Source organism: Alternaria viburni (assembly GCF_023758015.1).
Source record: "Alternaria viburni strain BMP 2772 chromosome Unknown scaffold_9, whole genome shotgun sequence".
Classification (NCBI taxonomy): Eukaryota; Fungi; Ascomycota; class Dothideomycetes; order Pleosporales; family Pleosporaceae; genus Alternaria; species Alternaria viburni.
In genome coordinates this window covers 430,348-449,199 of record NW_026055778.1, presented here as the reverse complement: position 1 = coordinate 449,199, position 18,852 = coordinate 430,348, and the positions used below count along the sequence as shown (strand labels likewise).

The following is an 18,852-nucleotide window of genomic DNA, read 5'->3' as shown; positions in this document are numbered from 1 at the left end:
GACGAGTGTCACGAAACTATTTTTGTGCCGGAGCAGCATAATGCATGCTGGGGGGTTCAGTGGCTTAGCAAGTTAGCACCTCCGACCAACCAAGCGGCACCTGGGCAGCCAACAACCTGATCGCTCCTCCTGCTCTTCTTCTCCGTCGTCGTTCGCTTCGTGCCTTTCCCTACCGCGCCGTCGCGCTGAATACCCTCGTTTTTCTATTGTAGATATAGAGTCTACTGCTGTTGTTTTCGCTCCCCTTCGTAATCGTCGCTCGCTACCATTACTGGCATCTTCCCTCGACACATATCTATCCCAGCGCCGACCCGTCTCGGTGCATCCCGTGCATCCGTGCTCTACGCATTATCGCCCATCACCAGCGCCCCAGATTCCGCCGTCCACAGCTGCACCCACCTGTCACTACCCGAACGCGCCCACGCCCACGACTTTATTGCAGCCCTCGTCGCCCTTGAATCTGCGCCCCTCTGAAGCCGCTCTGCCTGTATTGCCGCTGTGCGCGCCGCCATGGATTCTAGCGGGGCCTCGACGACGGCACCCTCTGCCCCCAAGCAGCCTGGCAGCGATGTCAAACCCCGCCTCACCAAGGACCAGCACGACATCCTCGAGCAGCACTTCCTGGCGCAGCACAAGCCCAGTACCAATGTAAAGAAGGAGTTCGCGACGCGCCTCGGCGTGCCACTGGACAAGATCAACGCAAGTGTCCTGTCATGATGTATGCCGTGCGTCGCTAATACGACTGCAGAACTGGTTCCAGAACCGCAGAGCCAAAGTCAAGCAGGACCGCAAGAAGCTAATGAACCAGTACAACATGACCATGAGCCTTCCGTTTGGACACCAGCACGTGCCCGTCATGTCTAACCACTACGCGCACCCGCAAGAGCAGCAACATCCGCATATGCTCATGCAGCCGGACTACTATCCGAACGCTGACATCAGCCCTGCAACGCTTCCTGTGCAAACGGGCGAAGGACCATCAGCCCTCGACCTGGGTCCTCAGCTCATACTGCAGCACCCGCACCAGCACCAACACCAACAGCATCAACAGCAGCAGCAACAACAATACGACATGCAAAACGCCCTCCACGCAGTCCCGGAGCCCGACCGTTCCGCCTCGTACCGCTCCAACGACCTCATGCACTCAATCATGGCTGCGACCAACGGTGCCTACATGCACAACAGTGGCATGGGTCTTAATGCGCAAGAGCAAGACTTCTCTTACGACAACAACGGTGTCAACGGGCTGCCCAATGCGTACTCTAGCGACCTAGGCGCCTTTTCGGTTCCCGCGTCCATGCCCAGCGACATCGCACCTTCACACCCAGAATTCGACAACTTCGCCGACTTCCAGATAGACTACTCGGCACTTGCTGCGACCAACACCACCAACTCTACATCTGCAGAAGCTCAGCAAAGTACAGGATCCATCTCGTCGGACGCGTCCCCATACAATGGCACCCAGTCATCTGGCACCACGCAATCGCCAAATGGACCTACACCTCCCTCCATCGCCTCTTTGAACTCGGTCTACACCGGCTGGACAGAGGATCCCTCGCAAATGGCACAGCCCAAGCAGGTCGAGGAACCAGAGGATCAATTCGCACCATACAGTCTTGCTCAGGCATCAGCCTCCGAACAGACGCTTCCATTCTGGCCCCAAGATGGCTCAAACCAAATGTACCCGCAGTCGAACTTCTACCAACAGCCAAACTCGTCTGCACACGCCATCCTCACTTCACCGGAACAAGCACGGAAGCTCAGTGCTGCGCCCTCTGATCTCGACATTCCGCTGCACTTCCGCGAGGACGCGTTTGCCCGAAGAAACTCTTCAAGCAGCAACCTGGCCAACAACATGGACGCGATCCACATCCGAAATGGTACTCCGGAGGGCTTTCAACAATCAGATCAGCATTCAAGCATCGCTGCGAGAAGACAGAAACGTCCAGTCAACCTGAACTCCAGCGCAATGAGGAGCGCCTCGTATTCTGCCCCCATGCCATCACCAGGAGGCAACAACGACAAAGTCATCCGCCGAATTCGATCAACTGGAATTGCGAATGCTGGAGGTCGTGTCCAAAAGTCGCAGCCAGGTTCAGCACAACGCTCACCTATGGCTATGAGCTTCTCGGATGCTGCTGCGTCGCCCAAGTTCGCACGAACGTTCTCGACTTCGAGCACCACCACAATTGGACAAGGCGGTAGTCTAGCACCACCAACTCCACTGACACCACAAGATTTCGGCAACTATTGGGGTGGTGCTGCCGTGATAAGACCGCATTCTGCGATGCCGGATCACAACAGCCCAGAGAGCATGCACGCGAACTGGTCCAACGACCAATCTGGAAACGTGATTGCGAAGAGCACTTCACCGCCATCTTCATCAATGGATCTACAATCACGATTTGTCAACGACGCTCTGTACCGCGACACACCTCCACAGTCAGCACCAGCGACACAGCAGCACTTCCCTCGAAATTCATACATGCAGCAACCCCAGATGCGTGCCGCTTTCCATTCCACAACCGATCTTACGATTCAACAACCGAAGCCCTCGCACTTCAGGCGACCATCGCTACCTGACACTGCTCAGACCCAAGGCGATGAAAGCAATGTCCAGTACATGCAGGGCGGAAACATGTATGATGACTACAAGGACATGTCATTGAGTGGCATCCATCACAACGTTCCCTTCGCGCCCCAAGTCTCCGCCATGCCCGACTTCCTCGTACACCAGTACACACCACCTCAAGGCACGGACCCGCATGGAAACCTGATACGGCGAACGACCGAACCCCAGCCCAAGAGCTACATCTTCGCCAACCAGGGACCAGGGGACTTTAGAGGGTAGTAGCTTCAATCCTGATAGCATGCTTATCGCAACGTTGACCTTCGCTTCTTGACTATACCCGGACTTTTCGTCGATGCGTTTTTATTCTTTGCCAGTCGGTTATGGCGACACGGCATACCTTTTCCTCTTTATTTCTTTCACTCTCTCATTCATGGGCACACATGGAGGCATAATCTTAATACGGCACACAATCTTGGATACTATCACGATTTGGCGCAGGGCGTTGCCACCAAGGAGTTAAAAGCGTTTACTTGATCTCACACCCCGGATTCCTTGGTATTTACGGAGGACTGGATATCACGAAACGTCGTTTTGCTCAGCGTAGTACATTGTTTTTCCTTTCACTCTGTATGTTTTTCTCATTTGTTCGAAGGCTGGGAGGGCATGGTGGCTTCTGTGTCTTTGGATATGTCTTGTCTGACGGGAGTCAGCTGGAGTAATGGAATAATGAATCATAGGGACTGGGTGTATTAACACCCCATTAAGTCTAGAAGAATGCAGCTATGCAGACTTGCAAATGGAATCAATATGCTTCGGCATGAGTTCACACCTCTTGGGCTTCGTTCACTTCCGTGCAGTCTAATCTTGACGATTAACCAAACAACTACACTCTCTACATCGACATCCGCATTCGTCATCCTCATCTCATTCCCACACGCCCAGCCACATTCCAACCCACGATCCAAAGACCCGGCAATCCCCTTCGCGCAACCTTCCTCCCCCCGCGGAGGCGTCCCTAGCAGCAACCCACACCCCCTCTACCTCGCTACTAACCGTTCGCATAAACCCGTGACGTTATCGTTATGTCGTTTCCCTTTTTCTACTTCCCTATTTTCCTTTTTCCCGTCGTTCCTTTTGGCGCCTTCTTCCGAGCTGCGCCGCACCAGCCAGCCCCTGAGCCCCTGCATGGCGCGAGCGATGTGGGCTAATTTTCCTTACCCGCGGACGTTGGGTGTGGTTTTGAGAGGCATTACTCAACGGACCAAACTTTTGGAGGGGGGATGCCGTTACTTCGTGACGGGCCGAACGTGTCGATATGGTAGGGAAATGCGCCGAAGCGATGGAGTAAGAGGATGGTGGATGCTGTGTGAGATGGTGGGAAAAGCGTTGGAATGCAGGAGTGATCATTCCTTGCAGTCGCTGCATGCATTAGTGAGTGATGGAGAATTCTTTGTGCATTGCATAACACTGCAGCCGCGGGAGGAGAAAAGCAGTTGTCTACAAGCAAAAGGAATGTAGATGAAGCATAGAGGGAGGATGAGGTACCCGCTACCCGCATATGGTCGGCTGCAGACACTTGTGCTAGGTACTTAACACTGCTTCTTCCAGCTCCGCAGTTGTACCCGCTTGCTTTTCTTTCGCATCGAAGCCTCCATGCAAGTAGGATAGGCTATGTTTATTTTGCTTCGGTGCAATTCCTCCGCTTTTTGCTCCTTCATGCGTTCCAAGGTTGTGATTGTGATAGTGGCATTGAGGGAAGTGGCACGGTACCGCGGAGATTGACCGAGTGAGTCGGGCACATTCTTGCTCATTGCTGTGAATCATGTGAAAGAAACGGGTGAGGACACGTTGTGCCGTTAGCCGTTTAGATACGACAGATGGTACCTGAATCGCTATCGTCATGTCCTCAGCGTGGCTTACAAGACAGTTGAAACACCAACCCCCAACTAAAATCTCCGTAACGTTCGCGACCATGACGTCGCGTAGAAGGCAGGAAACCGCCGGCGAGACTATAGCCCGAGAACTCTAGCCAGGAACTTACCCGCGATCGGACATAAGTTTGCACTTCCGTACCGTGGTTCGTGACATTCTTCGGTCCCAAGAAGTCACACACGTTGAAATTACGATGGGCAGTCGTAGCCGAGCTGCATGTAAGTCTACTTTGGTACGCTATTTCGGAGCGAAGCAAGCCAGGTTCAGGAACGGGAAATTAGTTGTGGAGTAGTTGTCTCGATGATCTACGCTCGCGGGTGTAGAGAGCTGGAACGCTAAAGCAACTATTACCGGAGGTGCATAGGCAGGTGTGGTTGGCGATGGGATCTTAGGATTGTACATTTTTGAAACGTTTTGGATGAGGCAGGTTAGACGAGATCTGTCATGTACGTCATAATATGCGGTTCTACACTCTTTCTGCGGGATGTTTCCTGTTGCAGCGCTACCGACATCGTATCTCCACTGCACCCGCATACCTCATTGCACCTCTTGTTATACGACGAAGACCATTACAAGTACAATTCTCCGATTCAGCCAATGGAACTCTAGGTCCTCGTCGCAACTCCCCCACCCTGATCAGAACTGGTCACTAACTACCTAGGTACTCTCCTGAGTTGCAAGACATCAAATCAAAGCAAGCTTTTGATGTACTTCGTAACTAAATAAACACTGTATAGAACTAAATTCGACTAATCTATGAGCATTGCATCGATACGAATCCTATTGATGATCACATCACAACTCCATCAAAGCTCATACTTCGCCAACACATCCCTCGCCTGGGCAAATTCCCGTTCAAGCACCCCCTGCCTTCTTTCCCTCACCCGTATCTCACACTCGAAATCTTTCGGCGTCCTCACAATGCCATCCATAAACCCCGTGTCAGGATCGATGTCAATAGGCTTCCCAGGCTTCTCTTTGAACTCGAATGCCCAAAGCAACTTTACAATCGCAATGAAAAGACTGCGCTCAGCAAGATGGATACCAGGACAAATACGACGACCAGCGCCGAACGTGAAGTGATCTCGTGAGGCAATGTCGGGAGACGCTGCATACTGAGCTGAAGTGTGCGTACGCGTTTCGTAGCGATCGGGATTGAAAACCGACATTGGGGATTCACAAGTGTCAACATCAGATGGGGTATGGTTCAAGGCCCAGACGTTCATGAGAACAGTCGTGCCCTTCGGGATGAAGTAGCCGTCAATCGTGTCATCTGCTTCACATTAGCCACGGCTCATCCACAATCCGAGCGGAGTGAAGGATACCAGCAGTAGTGGAGCGCATGATCAAGGCCGCAAGAGGTCTCCATCGCATGACCTCCTTGACAACCTGCACGACATACGGTAAGCTCGCGACATCGCTCCACCCGGGCGACCGCATGCTTCCCACCACCTCACCAACATGTCTGTGTGCTCGTTCCTGAACATCCGGATACCTAGCCATCGCCTGAATGAAAACTCGTATAGCAGACGCCGTTGTATCACTCCCAGCATCAATCAGCGACCCAGCAAAAACATCTAGATCTCTTCTCGTAAGATCAATCCCCTTCTCGCCCTCGTCCAGCACATAGTCATATACAGTCGCCGCACGCACACCCCGTTTCCTCCTCTCCAACACCGGCTCCGCCATCTGCGTAAACGCAGCATTAACAGCCTTGCTGGTCTCCTCACTCTTGTCCTTCCAATTCTTCCAGCGTCCAGTCCATATACTCTGCGGCACATGTATCAACCACGGTAGCAGATCCACCGGCGGTGTTGCACCAACCTCAAGCAACGCAACGTACTTGTCAAACCAAACCTTGTACTCTTCCAACTGCTCCGCATGTCTCGTTCTTGTTCCGTAGACCAGACTCTTGATAATGCTATTCGAGAACCTCAGTGTATGCCCCATAAACTCCTCCGGCTCTTCCATAAAATCACACAGCATCTGGCTAGCCTCCGCCTCCACAAGTCCAATGTACTCTTTCTCTACTTTCGCCTCGTTGAAACACTGCGCCAGTAACTTGCGGCATAACCTCAGTTTCTCACCCGACGGCATGAAGACGACTAGAGGCATATTCGCTGGATCCCGCGCGATGTACCTTGTTGCAAAGACGAAGGGTGGGCGGCTGCTGTATGTTGTTCCCCGTTTGTCGATGAGCTCGCGGACGAGGCGCCGGGAGCTGAGGACGATGGTGGTGGTGTGGAAGAGCTTGAGGCTGTAGATGTCGCCGTATTGGGAGGCCCATTGCGTGAATCGGAATTGGGCGTTTTTGGTGGGTATGGCGAGGACGTTGCCGAGGAGGGGGAGGGGACGTGGGCCTAGATGGGTGGGTTAGCTTTGGGATAAGATGGGGATAGGATGGGATCGGGGATGAGGAGGGAGGTACCGGGTGGTAGATGGGCTTCTCGACGTCCTATTCTGAGGATGTAGTAGAGTCCTATGACTGAGATGGCGATGCTTATTGCAGCTAAAGTACCCATGGTTCAGATGTGGGTTAAGCACTTTGTTGTCCCACCCACAAGTCATACTGAAAGGGCGTTGAACCTCGCCATATATACCTTTTCTCCACTAGACGTATGGTCGCTCTCTTCTACATGCAGGCTCCGGTTACACGTCTGGCGGGGTAAGTTGCATTACCACTGTGTCGGTAGGCAATAGATACCCATGACCTGTTATGTGAAGTCCAATCGCATGATGAGACCGCATACGGAGACATCGATCGATAAATAATGCATAACAGCCAAGGCACGCGTATGCCAACCATTGTATGCGAAACTCGTCTCTTCGAAGCGGTGATTGGCGGTCGTTCGTGTAAGCAGGAGGCACAACGGAAACAGCCTGTAACCTGTAATGGTGAGTAAGCCACGCTTCTGCAACAACTTTCAAGTAGATGAAATCAAGAGACTTGAGATGTGGGAAGTAAGAAAGTATCTGGTATTATGCTTCAACGAGAAAAGTAAAGCAGCAACCACATCGTAGACATCCATCATCACCGCGATAGTACCCTACAACAGCGCACCAGCAAACGCCGACATGACAAGCATGCCCAGCATACCCACCGCAGTCTTCGAAACACCCACATGCACCGCAGCCCCCGTATCCGGCTTCCCATCCTCACCCGTAGCATCCGGACCACTACTGCCCGTGCGACTCGCACCACCACTAGGCGTGCCCGTCGCACTCGCAGTATTATTCCCCGAGCAAAGGATATCCCTCGGGTTGACCCCGTTGTCCATGAAGCAAGTCCGCAGATCAGCAACCGTCTGTTCGTAGCTGAGACAGTAGTATCCGCAGGAGCCGTTGAATTCCTCGACCGGTGCGTCTTTGCAGCATTGTTTGAGTGCGGAGGACGTGTTGGACGCGACGCCCGTTGTGCTGCCTACGCCGCAGAATATGTCTTGGGTTGGGAAGACGGAGAAGTCGGCTGTGGTGCACGAGGTGCTTGTTGCGCTTGGGGCGGCGGCGGAGGATATGAGCGACATCTTGGAGAGGTGGAGGTGAGGTTTGCAGGCTGGGGTTTCTGTGGGTGGTGGTTAGGAAGGTGGTGTATACAGGATGTAGGAAGACTTACTTTGGGTATGGTTGTAGGTATTGTAGTAGTCTGACAGCGATTTCCAACGTTCTCTCGTGCAACTGGAATGTACAGGTAAGTAGTCGGAGATTTGTTAGTGATCTAGCAAACAGGCACGATAAAACGGTCAAGAAATATCCGCAGAGCCAGAGCCAGTGCCAGAGCCAGTGCCAACGGCTTAGCGCACGTCACACGATACTTCCAGCAAGATCCATGAGGCCATGGCTCTGCCCTGTTCTGGTTCCAAGGCCCTGTTGTTGACCTGAGGCGGTGGCTCGTGGCTCCACTTGGTTGCTCAGGGGACCCGCGTTCGACGGGTTATTTTTGGAGTCGTGACGGGCCTTTCGGCAGCTGCGTGCCGAGGTGCAATCACGGCGTAGGCAGTTTTCTTGCTTGGAAGACATGTTTGTATAACGACTTATGGCAAAAGCCGAAGTTGTGCTTTCGCATCGTGTAGTTGATCTTGTTTGTTGAATCTGGGGATTTGGGAGATGCCGCGCGCTTTGGCTTGATGAGGATAGCGTGGCGTATGGCTCCGAGGTCACGGCGACAAACATGCTGCATCCATGATCGTGCTTACTGAACCAAAGTCTATGTCGACTTCATGTGAAAACTTGCTCTTGGGGTCAATTCTGGTGCCTATAATATATACAACGAAGTTTAAATACGCTCTTTTACTCCAGTCCAGCCAACTCCATCTCGGTGGCGGCGTACATGAATGCACCAGCACCCTTACCATCGTTGGTCAAGGTCTCGACACCAGTGTAGTACTCGTAAGACGCATCGCCCTTCAGACTTCCCACAGTAACCGTGCCGGTGAAGCTGATGGTGCCGTTCTTCTCGTACTGGATGAACTCATCCAACATCAGATCCCACGCCTTGGACGCAGTCTGCTGGTACTTCTTCTCCAACAAACCGAGCCTGACACCCTTCATGTACGCGTAGGTGAACATGGCGGTTGCGCTCGACTCGATGTAGTTGCCTTCCCTTCCAGCAAGTTCCGGGTCCATGAGCAGCCACCATCCGCCGCTGGTGTCTTGCACGTCGTTGATACCGGAGGCGAGCGTGACGAAGTAGTCGACGAGCTTGGTGTAGCCCTTGTGTGTCTTGGGGAAGACCTCTAGTACCTCAACAAGCGCAACGAAGTACCATCCTAGAGCACGGTCCCAGACGTATGGGGAAGCACCGGTCTCTGGGTCAGCCCACACAGTCGATTTGTCCTCGCTGTAGCCGTGGTACAGAAGGTTGGTTGTCTCGTTTCGGCAGTGCTCCTCGATCAGATCGAATTGCAGCTCGATGTCGTTCCAGGCTGTGATGTTGTTGGGCTCGAAGTACGATGTGTAGGTCGCGTAGAAGGTATCAGCCATGTAGATGCCGTCTAACCACATCTGGTTCTCATAAGTCGGGGCCCTGTGCCAGAAGCCGCCGGTGGGGGTGCGCGGCCATCGGTTCAGCTGCTCTCGGAGACCCTTGGCCGCAACAACGTATTTCTCGTCCTTGCGTCCTTCCGAGTTCCAGAAGTAGAGGATGTTGTTGCCAAACCGGATATCGTCCAATGTGTAGTAAGTGGCGTTCCAGCCCTTGATGGTACCGTTCGAGGTGACAACGGACGAGACCGCCTCCGAGGCATACTCAAGCAGAGCAGTGTCGTTTTGCGTCACGGCGGCTTTCTGGATACCTTCACGAATGACGGAGGAGACGTAGTGGTTGTCGACCTTCTGGCCCTTGGACAAAAAGGAAGTAGCCATCCATGTCGAGTACGGCTGGGTGGAGTTCTTCGCCGCGACGGCGGTGGTAGCCAAAGCTAGGGTAAGAGCCGTAAGATGCATGGTTGCGAAACGGTATTATCGACAAGCTAGGAATATCGGAAACAAATTGAGGACCCTGAGGAGACGAACGGGAACACCTGCGGATACTTTATCTGACACCGTTCGCCCGTCGCTCTTTATAGCCACTGCGCGGTGTCTGTGGACAGTGAACATCTTCTCCCCAAGGCTGCCACTACTGCAGTAAATGCAATCTAAATCCATGTTCATGCAGCCTCAAAGCGCCCCGGTCTCTCCACCTTGCGGTCCTGAGCGCCTGGTTGAGAATTTCCGCGAGCGGACGTTTGCCCATCATCGACGAAATTGGGAAGGTCTGGCCATGGTGCCTCGCTTGGCAGCGGAGAAATTGGTGATTGGAGATGTAGTGGCGATGGGGCCAAAATAGTCAGCAACCGTAAGCTGGAGCACGGGGTGCAGGTGGAGGATCGGAACATCTCGAGTAACATGAACATCAATGCTTGTCTAACCTTGCAGCGACGTTAGAGGAACGCTTCTTCTTTGCGGCGTGGAGGCGACTTTGATCTGGGAAGGAGCTCACCCTGAACAGGCTGAATGGTCCACACTGGAGTGGGTCTCCCTGCACTAGCGGAGTCAAGCATCCTAAGTCCGCGGGACGTTTCTTGCGCACTTCTTGTCTCTGCGCCAATAAACGCCCATTCTCTAACCTCCCGTCCAGGGTAGGAGAGGCCCAATTCTCTGGGATACCTTCGTTGCGCATGCAAATACGCTGATGATTACTCAAGCTTGGTCTCACAAACATACAGCCAAGCGTTTCTTCAAGTACCTCCGCTGGCCATAGCGCTCTATAAATTACCGACAAGGAAGAAGGATGCAAATCGCTGTACAAAAATTTCCGACCACTTGAACGCATCGATATGAGAGCTTGTTGCGTAGAGGATGGGGCGGTCTTGCACCACCCGCAGGCGGCGCTCAGTTGCTTCTCACACATAGAATCTTCCGGGCCGCGATTCCCAACTCTGATGATACATCCAGATTTTTCTGTTCGCGAAAAGTGTGTAGGAACTGATATGTAAAATCAACGGAGTCCATTTCGTCCCCCAACCCAAGGTCAGGCCTGGACCTCACACTTCATGCAACGCATCGCGTCCCCTCGACCTATAACGTATCCTTCTTCACCACAGACCACCACCGTCCAAACCTCATGATTCCCATGTCATATCCTTTCCACCAGCAATATCCCCAAGAGATTGCCCACGTAGAACCCAGAATCAGTGCGAGACCAACAAGATTGGAGTTCTTCCACGACCAAGGCTCCTGTCCCTGCCGTAGCGTTGTTAGCTACCATCCAGCACTGTAACGTAGTTAAAGTCTTACTCCTGTGCCCTTCTCGCCGCTCGTGATGCCTCTCTCGATGTCGTCTGGTTGCGCAACAGCCTTGATCGAGTTGAGGGTGAGCGAAAAGTCGCCTTCTTGGGTACCGAAGAAACTACTGATGGTCAATTACCGCAGTCTGGTGATCGCGTGGTGCAGATTTTTACCTTCTCATCATGATGCTAAACCGCTTGACGTTCTTCAAATCCAATGGCTTTGCATCGTTCTTCTCTTTCCCGCGATACGTAGGCTTCATTGCACGCCATGGCACGAACAACCCAAGCTCGCTCTGCGATTCAAAATCGTACTCCCAGCTGATGGTTGATTGTTCCCGTCCATCTGCCATAAGTGGCAGAATCTCGTCTTTGAGCGTTAGTGTGTACTTCTTGCCGTCATGCTTTCCTAGATCGAGATAAATGCCATCGTAGGTAGATAGATCCCAGGTGCGATCCTCGCCGGTAGTGCGTTGACTGGCAAAGCCGGCGCCGCCCAGAGCGGTGATGTCGAGATTGCCGTGAAAACGCGCGGAAGAACCATTGATGGTAAGGTAGGACTGGTATTCGTACGTTAGCTATCATGTTACTTGTTTCATTTTGAGAGATGGGTTTTACCTGAGATGCTCCTCCTCTCACTCGGTCATCACTGTCCGTCCAATCCGAAGCTTTCCAACCTCTGCACGCGCATGCATTAGCTTCAAAGCGACAGTGCATTACCCAAACACTTACTTATCACCACCAAAAAGAACTAGCTCTTTCTCGTTACCCATTTTTGCTGAAATGCGATAAACGTTGATTGTGTTGATGGTATCAACTCTTACAAACCCTGGAGATGTCCAAATGCAGTAGTGACCTCATCGGCAGTGGTCCGTGCGGCGTCTCATACAAGCACACTCATTCGTCTGCCGACCAAGCATCCCCATACCACTAGCCATAGCGCGTTTTCATCGCAACCCCAAGTGGTCCTACATATTATCCGAAAAACATGGATTTCCGAGATGCTTCGCGTATGAGCGATGCAGATGAGTCTATCCTAGCCGAGCCGTACCGGCCATTTTACAAGGTCTTTGGAGGCCAGCCTATCTTGGTCAAACAGTGCGTGCAACCTAGCTTGCATGAATTTCTTCAAACATTAACTCGTCGTTCAGAAATAATGACTACGATCGAGTAGCCTTCAGAGAGAGGCCATGGATGGGTGTGCTGCTGTTCGATAACGTGTCTTCGGATGCAAGGGATCATGCTGCGAATGAACGGAGTATGCCGGGAGTCGATGGAATTACGAGGAAATGACATGGCTAACCAATACTACAGCTTTCCTTTCGTGGCTGAAGCTTAGTGTGTACATGGCCATTGTGTCTGTTGCTATCGTCATGTCGTTCCATCTCAAGTCGGAGCCCACTCCTCTTGGTAAGTCAATAGCAAAGTCTCATCACATCATGCTTACAACTCTGTACAGAAAAGCGTTTCGCGTTGCCACTGGGAATCGTCTTCTGGCTTCTTTCGATAGCGTGCATGTTGTCTGGGTTGTCGAACTACATCAACACGGTCTCCCGGTACAGCACGCGGCGGGCGCTTGTGCAGACAGGTTGGAAGACGCAGGTCGTGTTCACAGTGGTGTCAAGTGCGATCGTTGCGACGTGCATACTGTTTCTCTCTACGAATGCAGAGAAGTAAATCGTGTTTAATAGATTGTATCTTGCGGATGCTTTCAATGCAGTATGTGAAATATCATGATGAATCGTTACGCCTGTGCTAGTGTTTTACCAGCATGTTTGGTTGCTCCCCTACTTATTTGCCCATCCACTTGGTCCCGCGCGTGCAAACACCATGCTTAATCAGCCTCGAGGATGGCCCAGGTCTGGTCGTCAACAGTGGTGTAAATCAGACCACCCGACAATAGATCATCACCAGCCTTTGCAACATCGGTTGTATCCATACCAAGTTGCGCCGCAATCTCGTGCTGATTCAGACCCTCGTTGGACTGAGGAGTGGTCTTAAGATGGTTGAACACCCTCTTCGCCGACGCAGTGTAACCGGCAAGATCATATCCGCCGCCGTAGTTACCGCCATCTCCCGCTTGTTGCTGTCCTCCAGCGCCATTCGTAGCGACACCACCCTGCGCACTGCCAGGGGGCCCACGCGTGAAGTATAGATGTACCGCGGTCGCTTCAAGCAGGTGATAGGAGACTTCGTTCATGTCTTCGACTGGACGGATTACGGTCGCTCCGACGGATCTTCGGTCGTTGAAGCTCTTCAGCTTGCCCCATGCTCGGCAATAGGCACCTTCGACGAGCTTCGCTTTGGTAGGGTTGGTCTGCTCTGCAGCATCGGAATCGACCCATTGCTTGACCTCTACGCTGCCAGTGCCGTCGTCGAGCCTATACGTTGTGTTTGTAGTCTGGTTGGATATGTTGCGTATTTGACCGACGAATGTGAGCTTAGGAAGCGGTTAGTATAGCCAAATGGACCGTGAAATTCGTGCATACCTGAGTAATCACAGTGCCGTCGATCTTGAAGGCGTCATTGCTGCCGACTTCGAGTTGAGCATCGAGTATCTGCTTGATGGTGACGGGTCGCAGGGTATCTTGGGCACGGTCTTGTCGACCGCCAGGGCTCTGTGTACTACCACCCTCTCCCGGTATGAAGCCGCCTCCGCCAGCACCACCGCCAGCGCCGTAAGAGGTGGTGCTGTACGAGGTTTCGTAGCCGCCGTAATTGTCTAAAGAGGTTAGAACGAAGGGTTCAATGGTGTTAAGAAGGGGATTGCATACTCATCTCGTGGGTGTGGGTTGGGTGACGCGATGGCAGAAGTTCGGTGAGGGCAAAACGCGTCGGACGCGCCTGCCTCATCGCGGGGCACGTGGAAGCTAGCGACGAGATGCGCCATGCTCATCCCTGCCGCCAAGATTTCGAGAGGCCCGTGCCCGAAATTTTCCAACAGCCAGACTGGAGCGACCTTCAGACGTCAGGTAGGCAAAGTGCATCACGTCGCCTCCGAGCCCTACCAACCATCTATCAGTCATGGCTCCCCGCGCGAGCTCGCCGGCGCTCTCCGAAACCGAGTTCGACATATTCGATGCCCTCGCAGGCGGTGATGATGTTCAGCAAGAGGCGGATTTGAACGCAGATCTGGGCGTAGATCTGGACGTCGGACACGATGACGGATCCGACGACGAAGCCTTTATCGCCGCGAAACAGGCTGCCTCGAATCGCAAAGCCTCGAATGTCGGAAAGTCAGTTAAGAAAGGTGGAGGTTTCCAGGCCATGGGGCTGAACGCGGCGCTTCTCAAGGCCATCACGCAGAAGGGATTCAAGATTCCGACTCCAATCCAGCGCAAGGCCGTTCCGCTCATGCTCGATGGACAGGATGTCGTGGGTATGGCTAGGACGGGGTCCGGAAAGACGGCCGCGTTCGTCATCCCCATGATCCAGAAACTCAAGGCGCATTCTGCCAAAGTAGGCGCTCGAGGAATCATCATGTCGCCCTCCCGAGAACTGGCACTGCAGACGTTGAAGGTTGTGAAGGAGCTGGGTCGCGGCACAGATTTGAGGACTATTCTGCTTGTTGGAGGTGACAGTCTTGAAGAGCGTACGTGTACACAGGCAGAGCATCTATGAAAAACGAGACTAACATGTTCGCAGAATTTAGCTCCATGACCACCAACCCCGACATCATCATCGCTACCCCTGGTCGCTTCCTGCATCTGAAGGTCGAGATGGGCCTCGATCTGTCCTCCGTAAAGTACATCGTATTCGACGAAGCCGATCGCCTTTTCGAGATGGGTTTCGCGGCGCAACTAGCTGAGATTCTGCATGCCCTACCCACTTCGAGACAAACACTGCTGTTCAGTGCGACACTCCCCAAATCCCTCGTAGAGTTCGCGAGAGCAGGTCTACAAGAGCCAAAGCTCATCCGTCTCGATGCTGAGAGCAAGATCTCTCCAGATCTCAAAAGTGCCTACTTCACAATCAAGTCGGGCGACCGTGATGGCGCGCTGCTTCACCTCCTCGACAATGTCATCAAGGTGCCGGTAGGCGAGACCGACGCATCGAAGAAGGCCAAGGCAGATGCGGAGAAAGCTGCCAACAGCAAGAAGCGGAAGCGCAGCGACGGATTTGTCAAGGACGTCCCGATCGCTGAGTCCACCATCATCTTCGCTGCAACAAAGCACAGAGTGGAGTATCTCGCGAACCTTCTTCGCAATGCGGGATACGCCGTGTCTTACGGTACGTAATCGTATGTCCTTATGTGATGCTTTTGCTAACTTCACAAGTGTACGGCAACCTTGACCAAACAGCGCGCAAGGAGCAGATCCAGGACTTCCGCACTGGGTTGACTCGCATTCTCGTTGTCACCGATGTGGCTGCTCGTGGTGTGGATATGCCCCATATCAACCACGTCATCAACTACGACTTTCCTTCGCAGCCCAAGATCTTCGTACACAGAGTCGGACGAACGGCTCGAGCTGGAAGGAAAGGATGGGCGTATAGTCTGTGCAGACATGTCGACCTACCCTACCTCATAGATCTACAGCTTTTCCTCGGTAAACGACTCCTAGTCGGGAGGTCACACGAAGAGCCAAACTATGCAGAAGATTTCGTTGTTGGTAGCTTGGCACCATGGCAACTGGAATCATCTGTCGAGATTGTGAACAAACAGCTCGCCGATGACGAAGACCTAGCGCTTCTCTTAAGCGTAGCCGAAAAGGGCGAGCGCCAATATCAACGAACACGCAACCAGGCAAGTGCACAAAGTGTCGGACGAGCTAAGGAGTTGGTTGCATCTCCCAACTTTGCAGAGACGCATATGCTCTTCAGCGATGACGCGCACAGTGCACAGAAAGCGAAGGAAGATATGCTCGCGAGAATTCAGTCATTCAGGCCCGCGGAGACCGTATTCGAGATCGGCAAACGAGGTACCCAGAGTGACACAGCCGAAATTATGCGCAAGAGGCGTGAACAAGTCGGACGACAAAAAGCCAAGCAAGCAGCCAACAAACGAGCCGCGGACGACATGGACCCACTTCAAGCGCCTGCAAGACAGTCAAACGGTGACGAAGCATCAGAGGATGAAGAAGACGAGGTTGAAGTCGCTGATGGCGTATACGACTCAGACTCTGATGAGCTCGAGGTGTCTGTCTCGCAACCATCCTCCAAGAAGTCAAAACAGGACAGCTGGAAGAATGATGACTTCTTCATGTCATATACTCCCAAGGAGAACATGGCAGAGGAGAAGGCCTATGGAGTGAGCGGAGGAGATGCCGGCAACACCAATTTCGTGTCAGCAGCAAGGGCGGCAGAAATGTCACTTGTGAACGATGAGATTCAGGGCTTCGCAGATGCGGCCAAGTCGAAGATGCGTTGGGACAAAAAGTCGAAGAAGTACGTAAACCGCACCAATGACGAGGATGGCTCCAAGGGAGCCAAGATGATTCGAGGAGAAAGTGGGCAAAAGATTGCAGCCAGTTTCCGCAGCGGTCGCTTCGACGACTGGCGCAAGGCGAACAAGGTCAAGATGCCTCGAGTGGGCGAAATTGAAGCCCCCAACCGGTCTGCTGGATCCTTCAATAACGCCCCGCGCTACAAGCACAAGGCCGAGAAGGCTCCGAAGCAGGCTGATCGGTACCGCGATGATTATCACGTCCAGAAGAAGAGGGTGGCTGAAGCGAAGGAGAAGCGCATCGGTGCATGGAAGGATGGAGGCGCCAAGAGCGAACTCAGAGATGTGGACGCTGTGCGCAAGAACCGCAAGGTGCAGGAAAATCGCCGAGCAAAGAATGCTCGTCCCTCCAAGAAGCGGAAGTTTTGAGTTCAACAAATGCATTGAATCAATACCTATGCCCAACGACATGAATCGGCTATAAGATTTTCTTCAGGCACGTGTCAGTGAACTAATACCCGTGGGCCCTCGATTATTGTGCGCGGACCGAGGTGAAAACAATCCGATTTGACAGCTGTACGACGTGGCGACTAAAAGAAAAAGCGTTAGATTTTTAGCAATTGGCCAGATCTCGATATTTGTGCGAAGAAAGGCCGTTATGACCCGCATGGTCAGGCCATTTTTGCTTCTCCAGAGCCCGCGTCCCCGTCGGTTCTGTGTAACGCTCCATGTTGGCATTGCTTTGCTGTGCCACACAAAGGTGCGGATTGGCGAAAGTTTATCGGGGCCCTGCGACATGGCAGTGGGCGAACATCCTGCCATCCTCGGACAGCGCGCGTATTGACTCGATAGTGGCTTTTTGTGCGCATCGTCGTGGTCGACGAGATTGAAAAGTTTAGACACGATTTCTTTCGGTGCGACGCAGTCCCTTTTTGTATCGAGCATGTATCGGTTTGCTCCAAGGTTTATTTGCTGGCGCGGTAGCTGCCACCAGTGTGGTCGGATTGGGACTGACAAGCTGCAAGTCACGCTGTAGTCCAAACTATGCACACGTTGTCGACTAGGATAGAGTTGCCGGCGTCTATTGACGTCGGGTAGTGTTGACACTGACAGGCGACCGCGTATAAGTCCGCGTATTGGGTGAAGCGCCTCCCAATCTCACGCCATTGTGATTAAGGTCCGAAGCAGGGATAGGGGCCTCTTCGGGTACCCATGGCATATTGTGGGCAGGCACGTCATTCCTCGAGGAGATTTCTGCGAGCCGGGACGAGTGCACTGTAAGGGTGCACACCAGCCCCTGTTTAGTGCCAACGCCGCCAGACTTCAATAATCCTTCTGCACGCAGCCATCTGCGGCTTACCCGACGACCTTCGAGAAGCCGCCACTGAGTGTTTTTTTTTTCTGCATGGTCGCACAGGAGCGCGTTTTGCCATGCGATGGTGGGATGCGTGGCGTGTTGAGGGCAGCCCTCTCTGCTACTGCACCCGTGGGCTCGGTCTCCGTGCCGCGGTGCGCAGGGCACAGCATAAGAAACTTTGTTTCACGTCAACGGCTTTTTGATATTCGCAAGAGCCCAAATCGGAAGGGCCAATCTCGCTGCGAAACTCTTTGTGGGTTTCGATGAAAATCATCCGCCTGAACGAGCCATTTGCGCACCAACGGCTGCGGCGTGGCTGTCGTCGGAGAGGCGCAGTCTAGGCTATCGCCAGTCGGGTAGATGTAGGCGCACATAGTCACATTTCGTATCTCGGTAAACGGCTCTTGGGTATTGATAGAGCACTTTACCGGACGGAAATTTCTCGCTCCGTTGCGGGCCTGATGAGACTACCCAAGGTCGTCGAGGGGTGAGCGAATAATCCTGCAGGGCTCGCTTGCCTTGTGTCACGAGATGCTGCAGGGTGCCTTGAAGCCAGGCGTGAGCCGCATCGAAGAATGCATGTGTCAGAGAGGCTCCGAGGAGCATATCGGCAATAACACGTCTTAGTTGGACACCTGTTGGGCACTGAGACCAGCCAGGGAGCTGCCCGGCCCGCACCCAGTCGCAAATCGACAATGGGACCAGCGACGGGCAAGCATGCAAGGACCACAGGGGAAACGGAGAGGCCAGCGAGGGTCCCTGGTAGCCGACTACTTTTGGCACAACGTGTCCTGAGCACCGGTTCGTAGATCCCGCCCGCAGGCCTGTCGTGATATTCGGGTCC

General features: G+C 53.2%; 8 protein-coding genes across 8 annotated transcripts; 3 read left to right on the top strand and 5 right to left on the bottom strand.

Annotated features, from left to right (window-relative positions):
• Positions 1-510: 510 nt before the first annotated feature.
• On the top strand, positions 511-2,851 carry J4E79_005048 (uncharacterized protein; the record flags this gene model as incomplete). The annotated part of the gene is made up of 2 exons (XM_049353927.1): positions 511-699; positions 749-2,851. 2 exons carry the CDS (start codon positions 511-513, stop codon positions 2,849-2,851), a joined length of 2,292 nt encoding a protein of 763 aa, XP_049211547.1.
• A 2,931-nt stretch (positions 2,852-5,782) lies between these two features.
• J4E79_005047 (uncharacterized protein) lies at positions 5,783-7,026 on the bottom strand (the record flags this gene model as incomplete). Its single annotated transcript, XM_049353926.1, has 2 exons — positions 5,783-6,864; positions 6,957-7,026. 2 exons carry the CDS (start codon positions 7,024-7,026, stop codon positions 5,783-5,785), a joined length of 1,152 nt encoding a protein of 383 aa, XP_049211546.1.
• A 525-nt stretch (positions 7,027-7,551) lies between these two features.
• On the bottom strand, positions 7,552-8,521 carry J4E79_005046 (uncharacterized protein; the record flags this gene model as incomplete). The annotated part of the gene is made up of 2 exons (XM_049353925.1): positions 7,552-8,028; positions 8,312-8,521. The coding sequence occupies 2 exons, from the start codon at positions 8,519-8,521 to the stop codon at positions 7,552-7,554; spliced, it is 687 nt and encodes a 228-aa protein (XP_049211545.1).
• A 270-nt stretch (positions 8,522-8,791) lies between these two features.
• J4E79_005045 (uncharacterized protein) lies at positions 8,792-9,946 on the bottom strand (the record flags this gene model as incomplete). Its single annotated transcript, XM_049353924.1, has 1 exon — positions 8,792-9,946. One exon carries the CDS (start codon positions 9,944-9,946, stop codon positions 8,792-8,794), a length of 1,155 nt encoding a protein of 384 aa, XP_049211544.1.
• A 1,320-nt stretch (positions 9,947-11,266) lies between these two features.
• J4E79_005044 (uncharacterized protein) lies at positions 11,267-12,041 on the bottom strand (the record flags this gene model as incomplete). Its single annotated transcript, XM_049353923.1, has 4 exons — positions 11,267-11,390; positions 11,443-11,828; positions 11,887-11,947; positions 12,001-12,041. 4 exons carry the CDS (start codon positions 12,039-12,041, stop codon positions 11,267-11,269), a joined length of 612 nt encoding a protein of 203 aa, XP_049211543.1.
• Positions 12,042-12,256: 215 nt separating this feature from the next.
• Positions 12,257-12,945, top strand: J4E79_005043 (uncharacterized protein; the record flags this gene model as incomplete). Its single annotated transcript, XM_049353922.1, has 4 exons — positions 12,257-12,366; positions 12,420-12,526; positions 12,583-12,678; positions 12,728-12,945. The coding sequence occupies 4 exons, from the start codon at positions 12,257-12,259 to the stop codon at positions 12,943-12,945; spliced, it is 531 nt and encodes a 176-aa protein (XP_049211542.1).
• Positions 12,946-13,102: 157 nt separating this feature from the next.
• J4E79_005042 (uncharacterized protein) lies at positions 13,103-14,046 on the bottom strand (the record flags this gene model as incomplete). The annotated part of the gene is made up of 3 exons (XM_049353921.1): positions 13,103-13,708; positions 13,758-13,990; positions 14,043-14,046. The coding sequence occupies 3 exons, from the start codon at positions 14,044-14,046 to the stop codon at positions 13,103-13,105; spliced, it is 843 nt and encodes a 280-aa protein (XP_049211541.1).
• A 246-nt stretch (positions 14,047-14,292) lies between these two features.
• Positions 14,293-17,080, top strand: DBP10 (ATP-dependent RNA helicase dbp10; the record flags this gene model as incomplete). The annotated part of the gene is made up of 3 exons (XM_049353920.1): positions 14,293-14,860; positions 14,914-15,498; positions 15,546-17,080. 3 exons carry the CDS (start codon positions 14,293-14,295, stop codon positions 17,078-17,080), a joined length of 2,688 nt encoding a protein of 895 aa, XP_049211540.1.
• Positions 17,081-18,852: the final 1,772 nt, after the last annotated feature.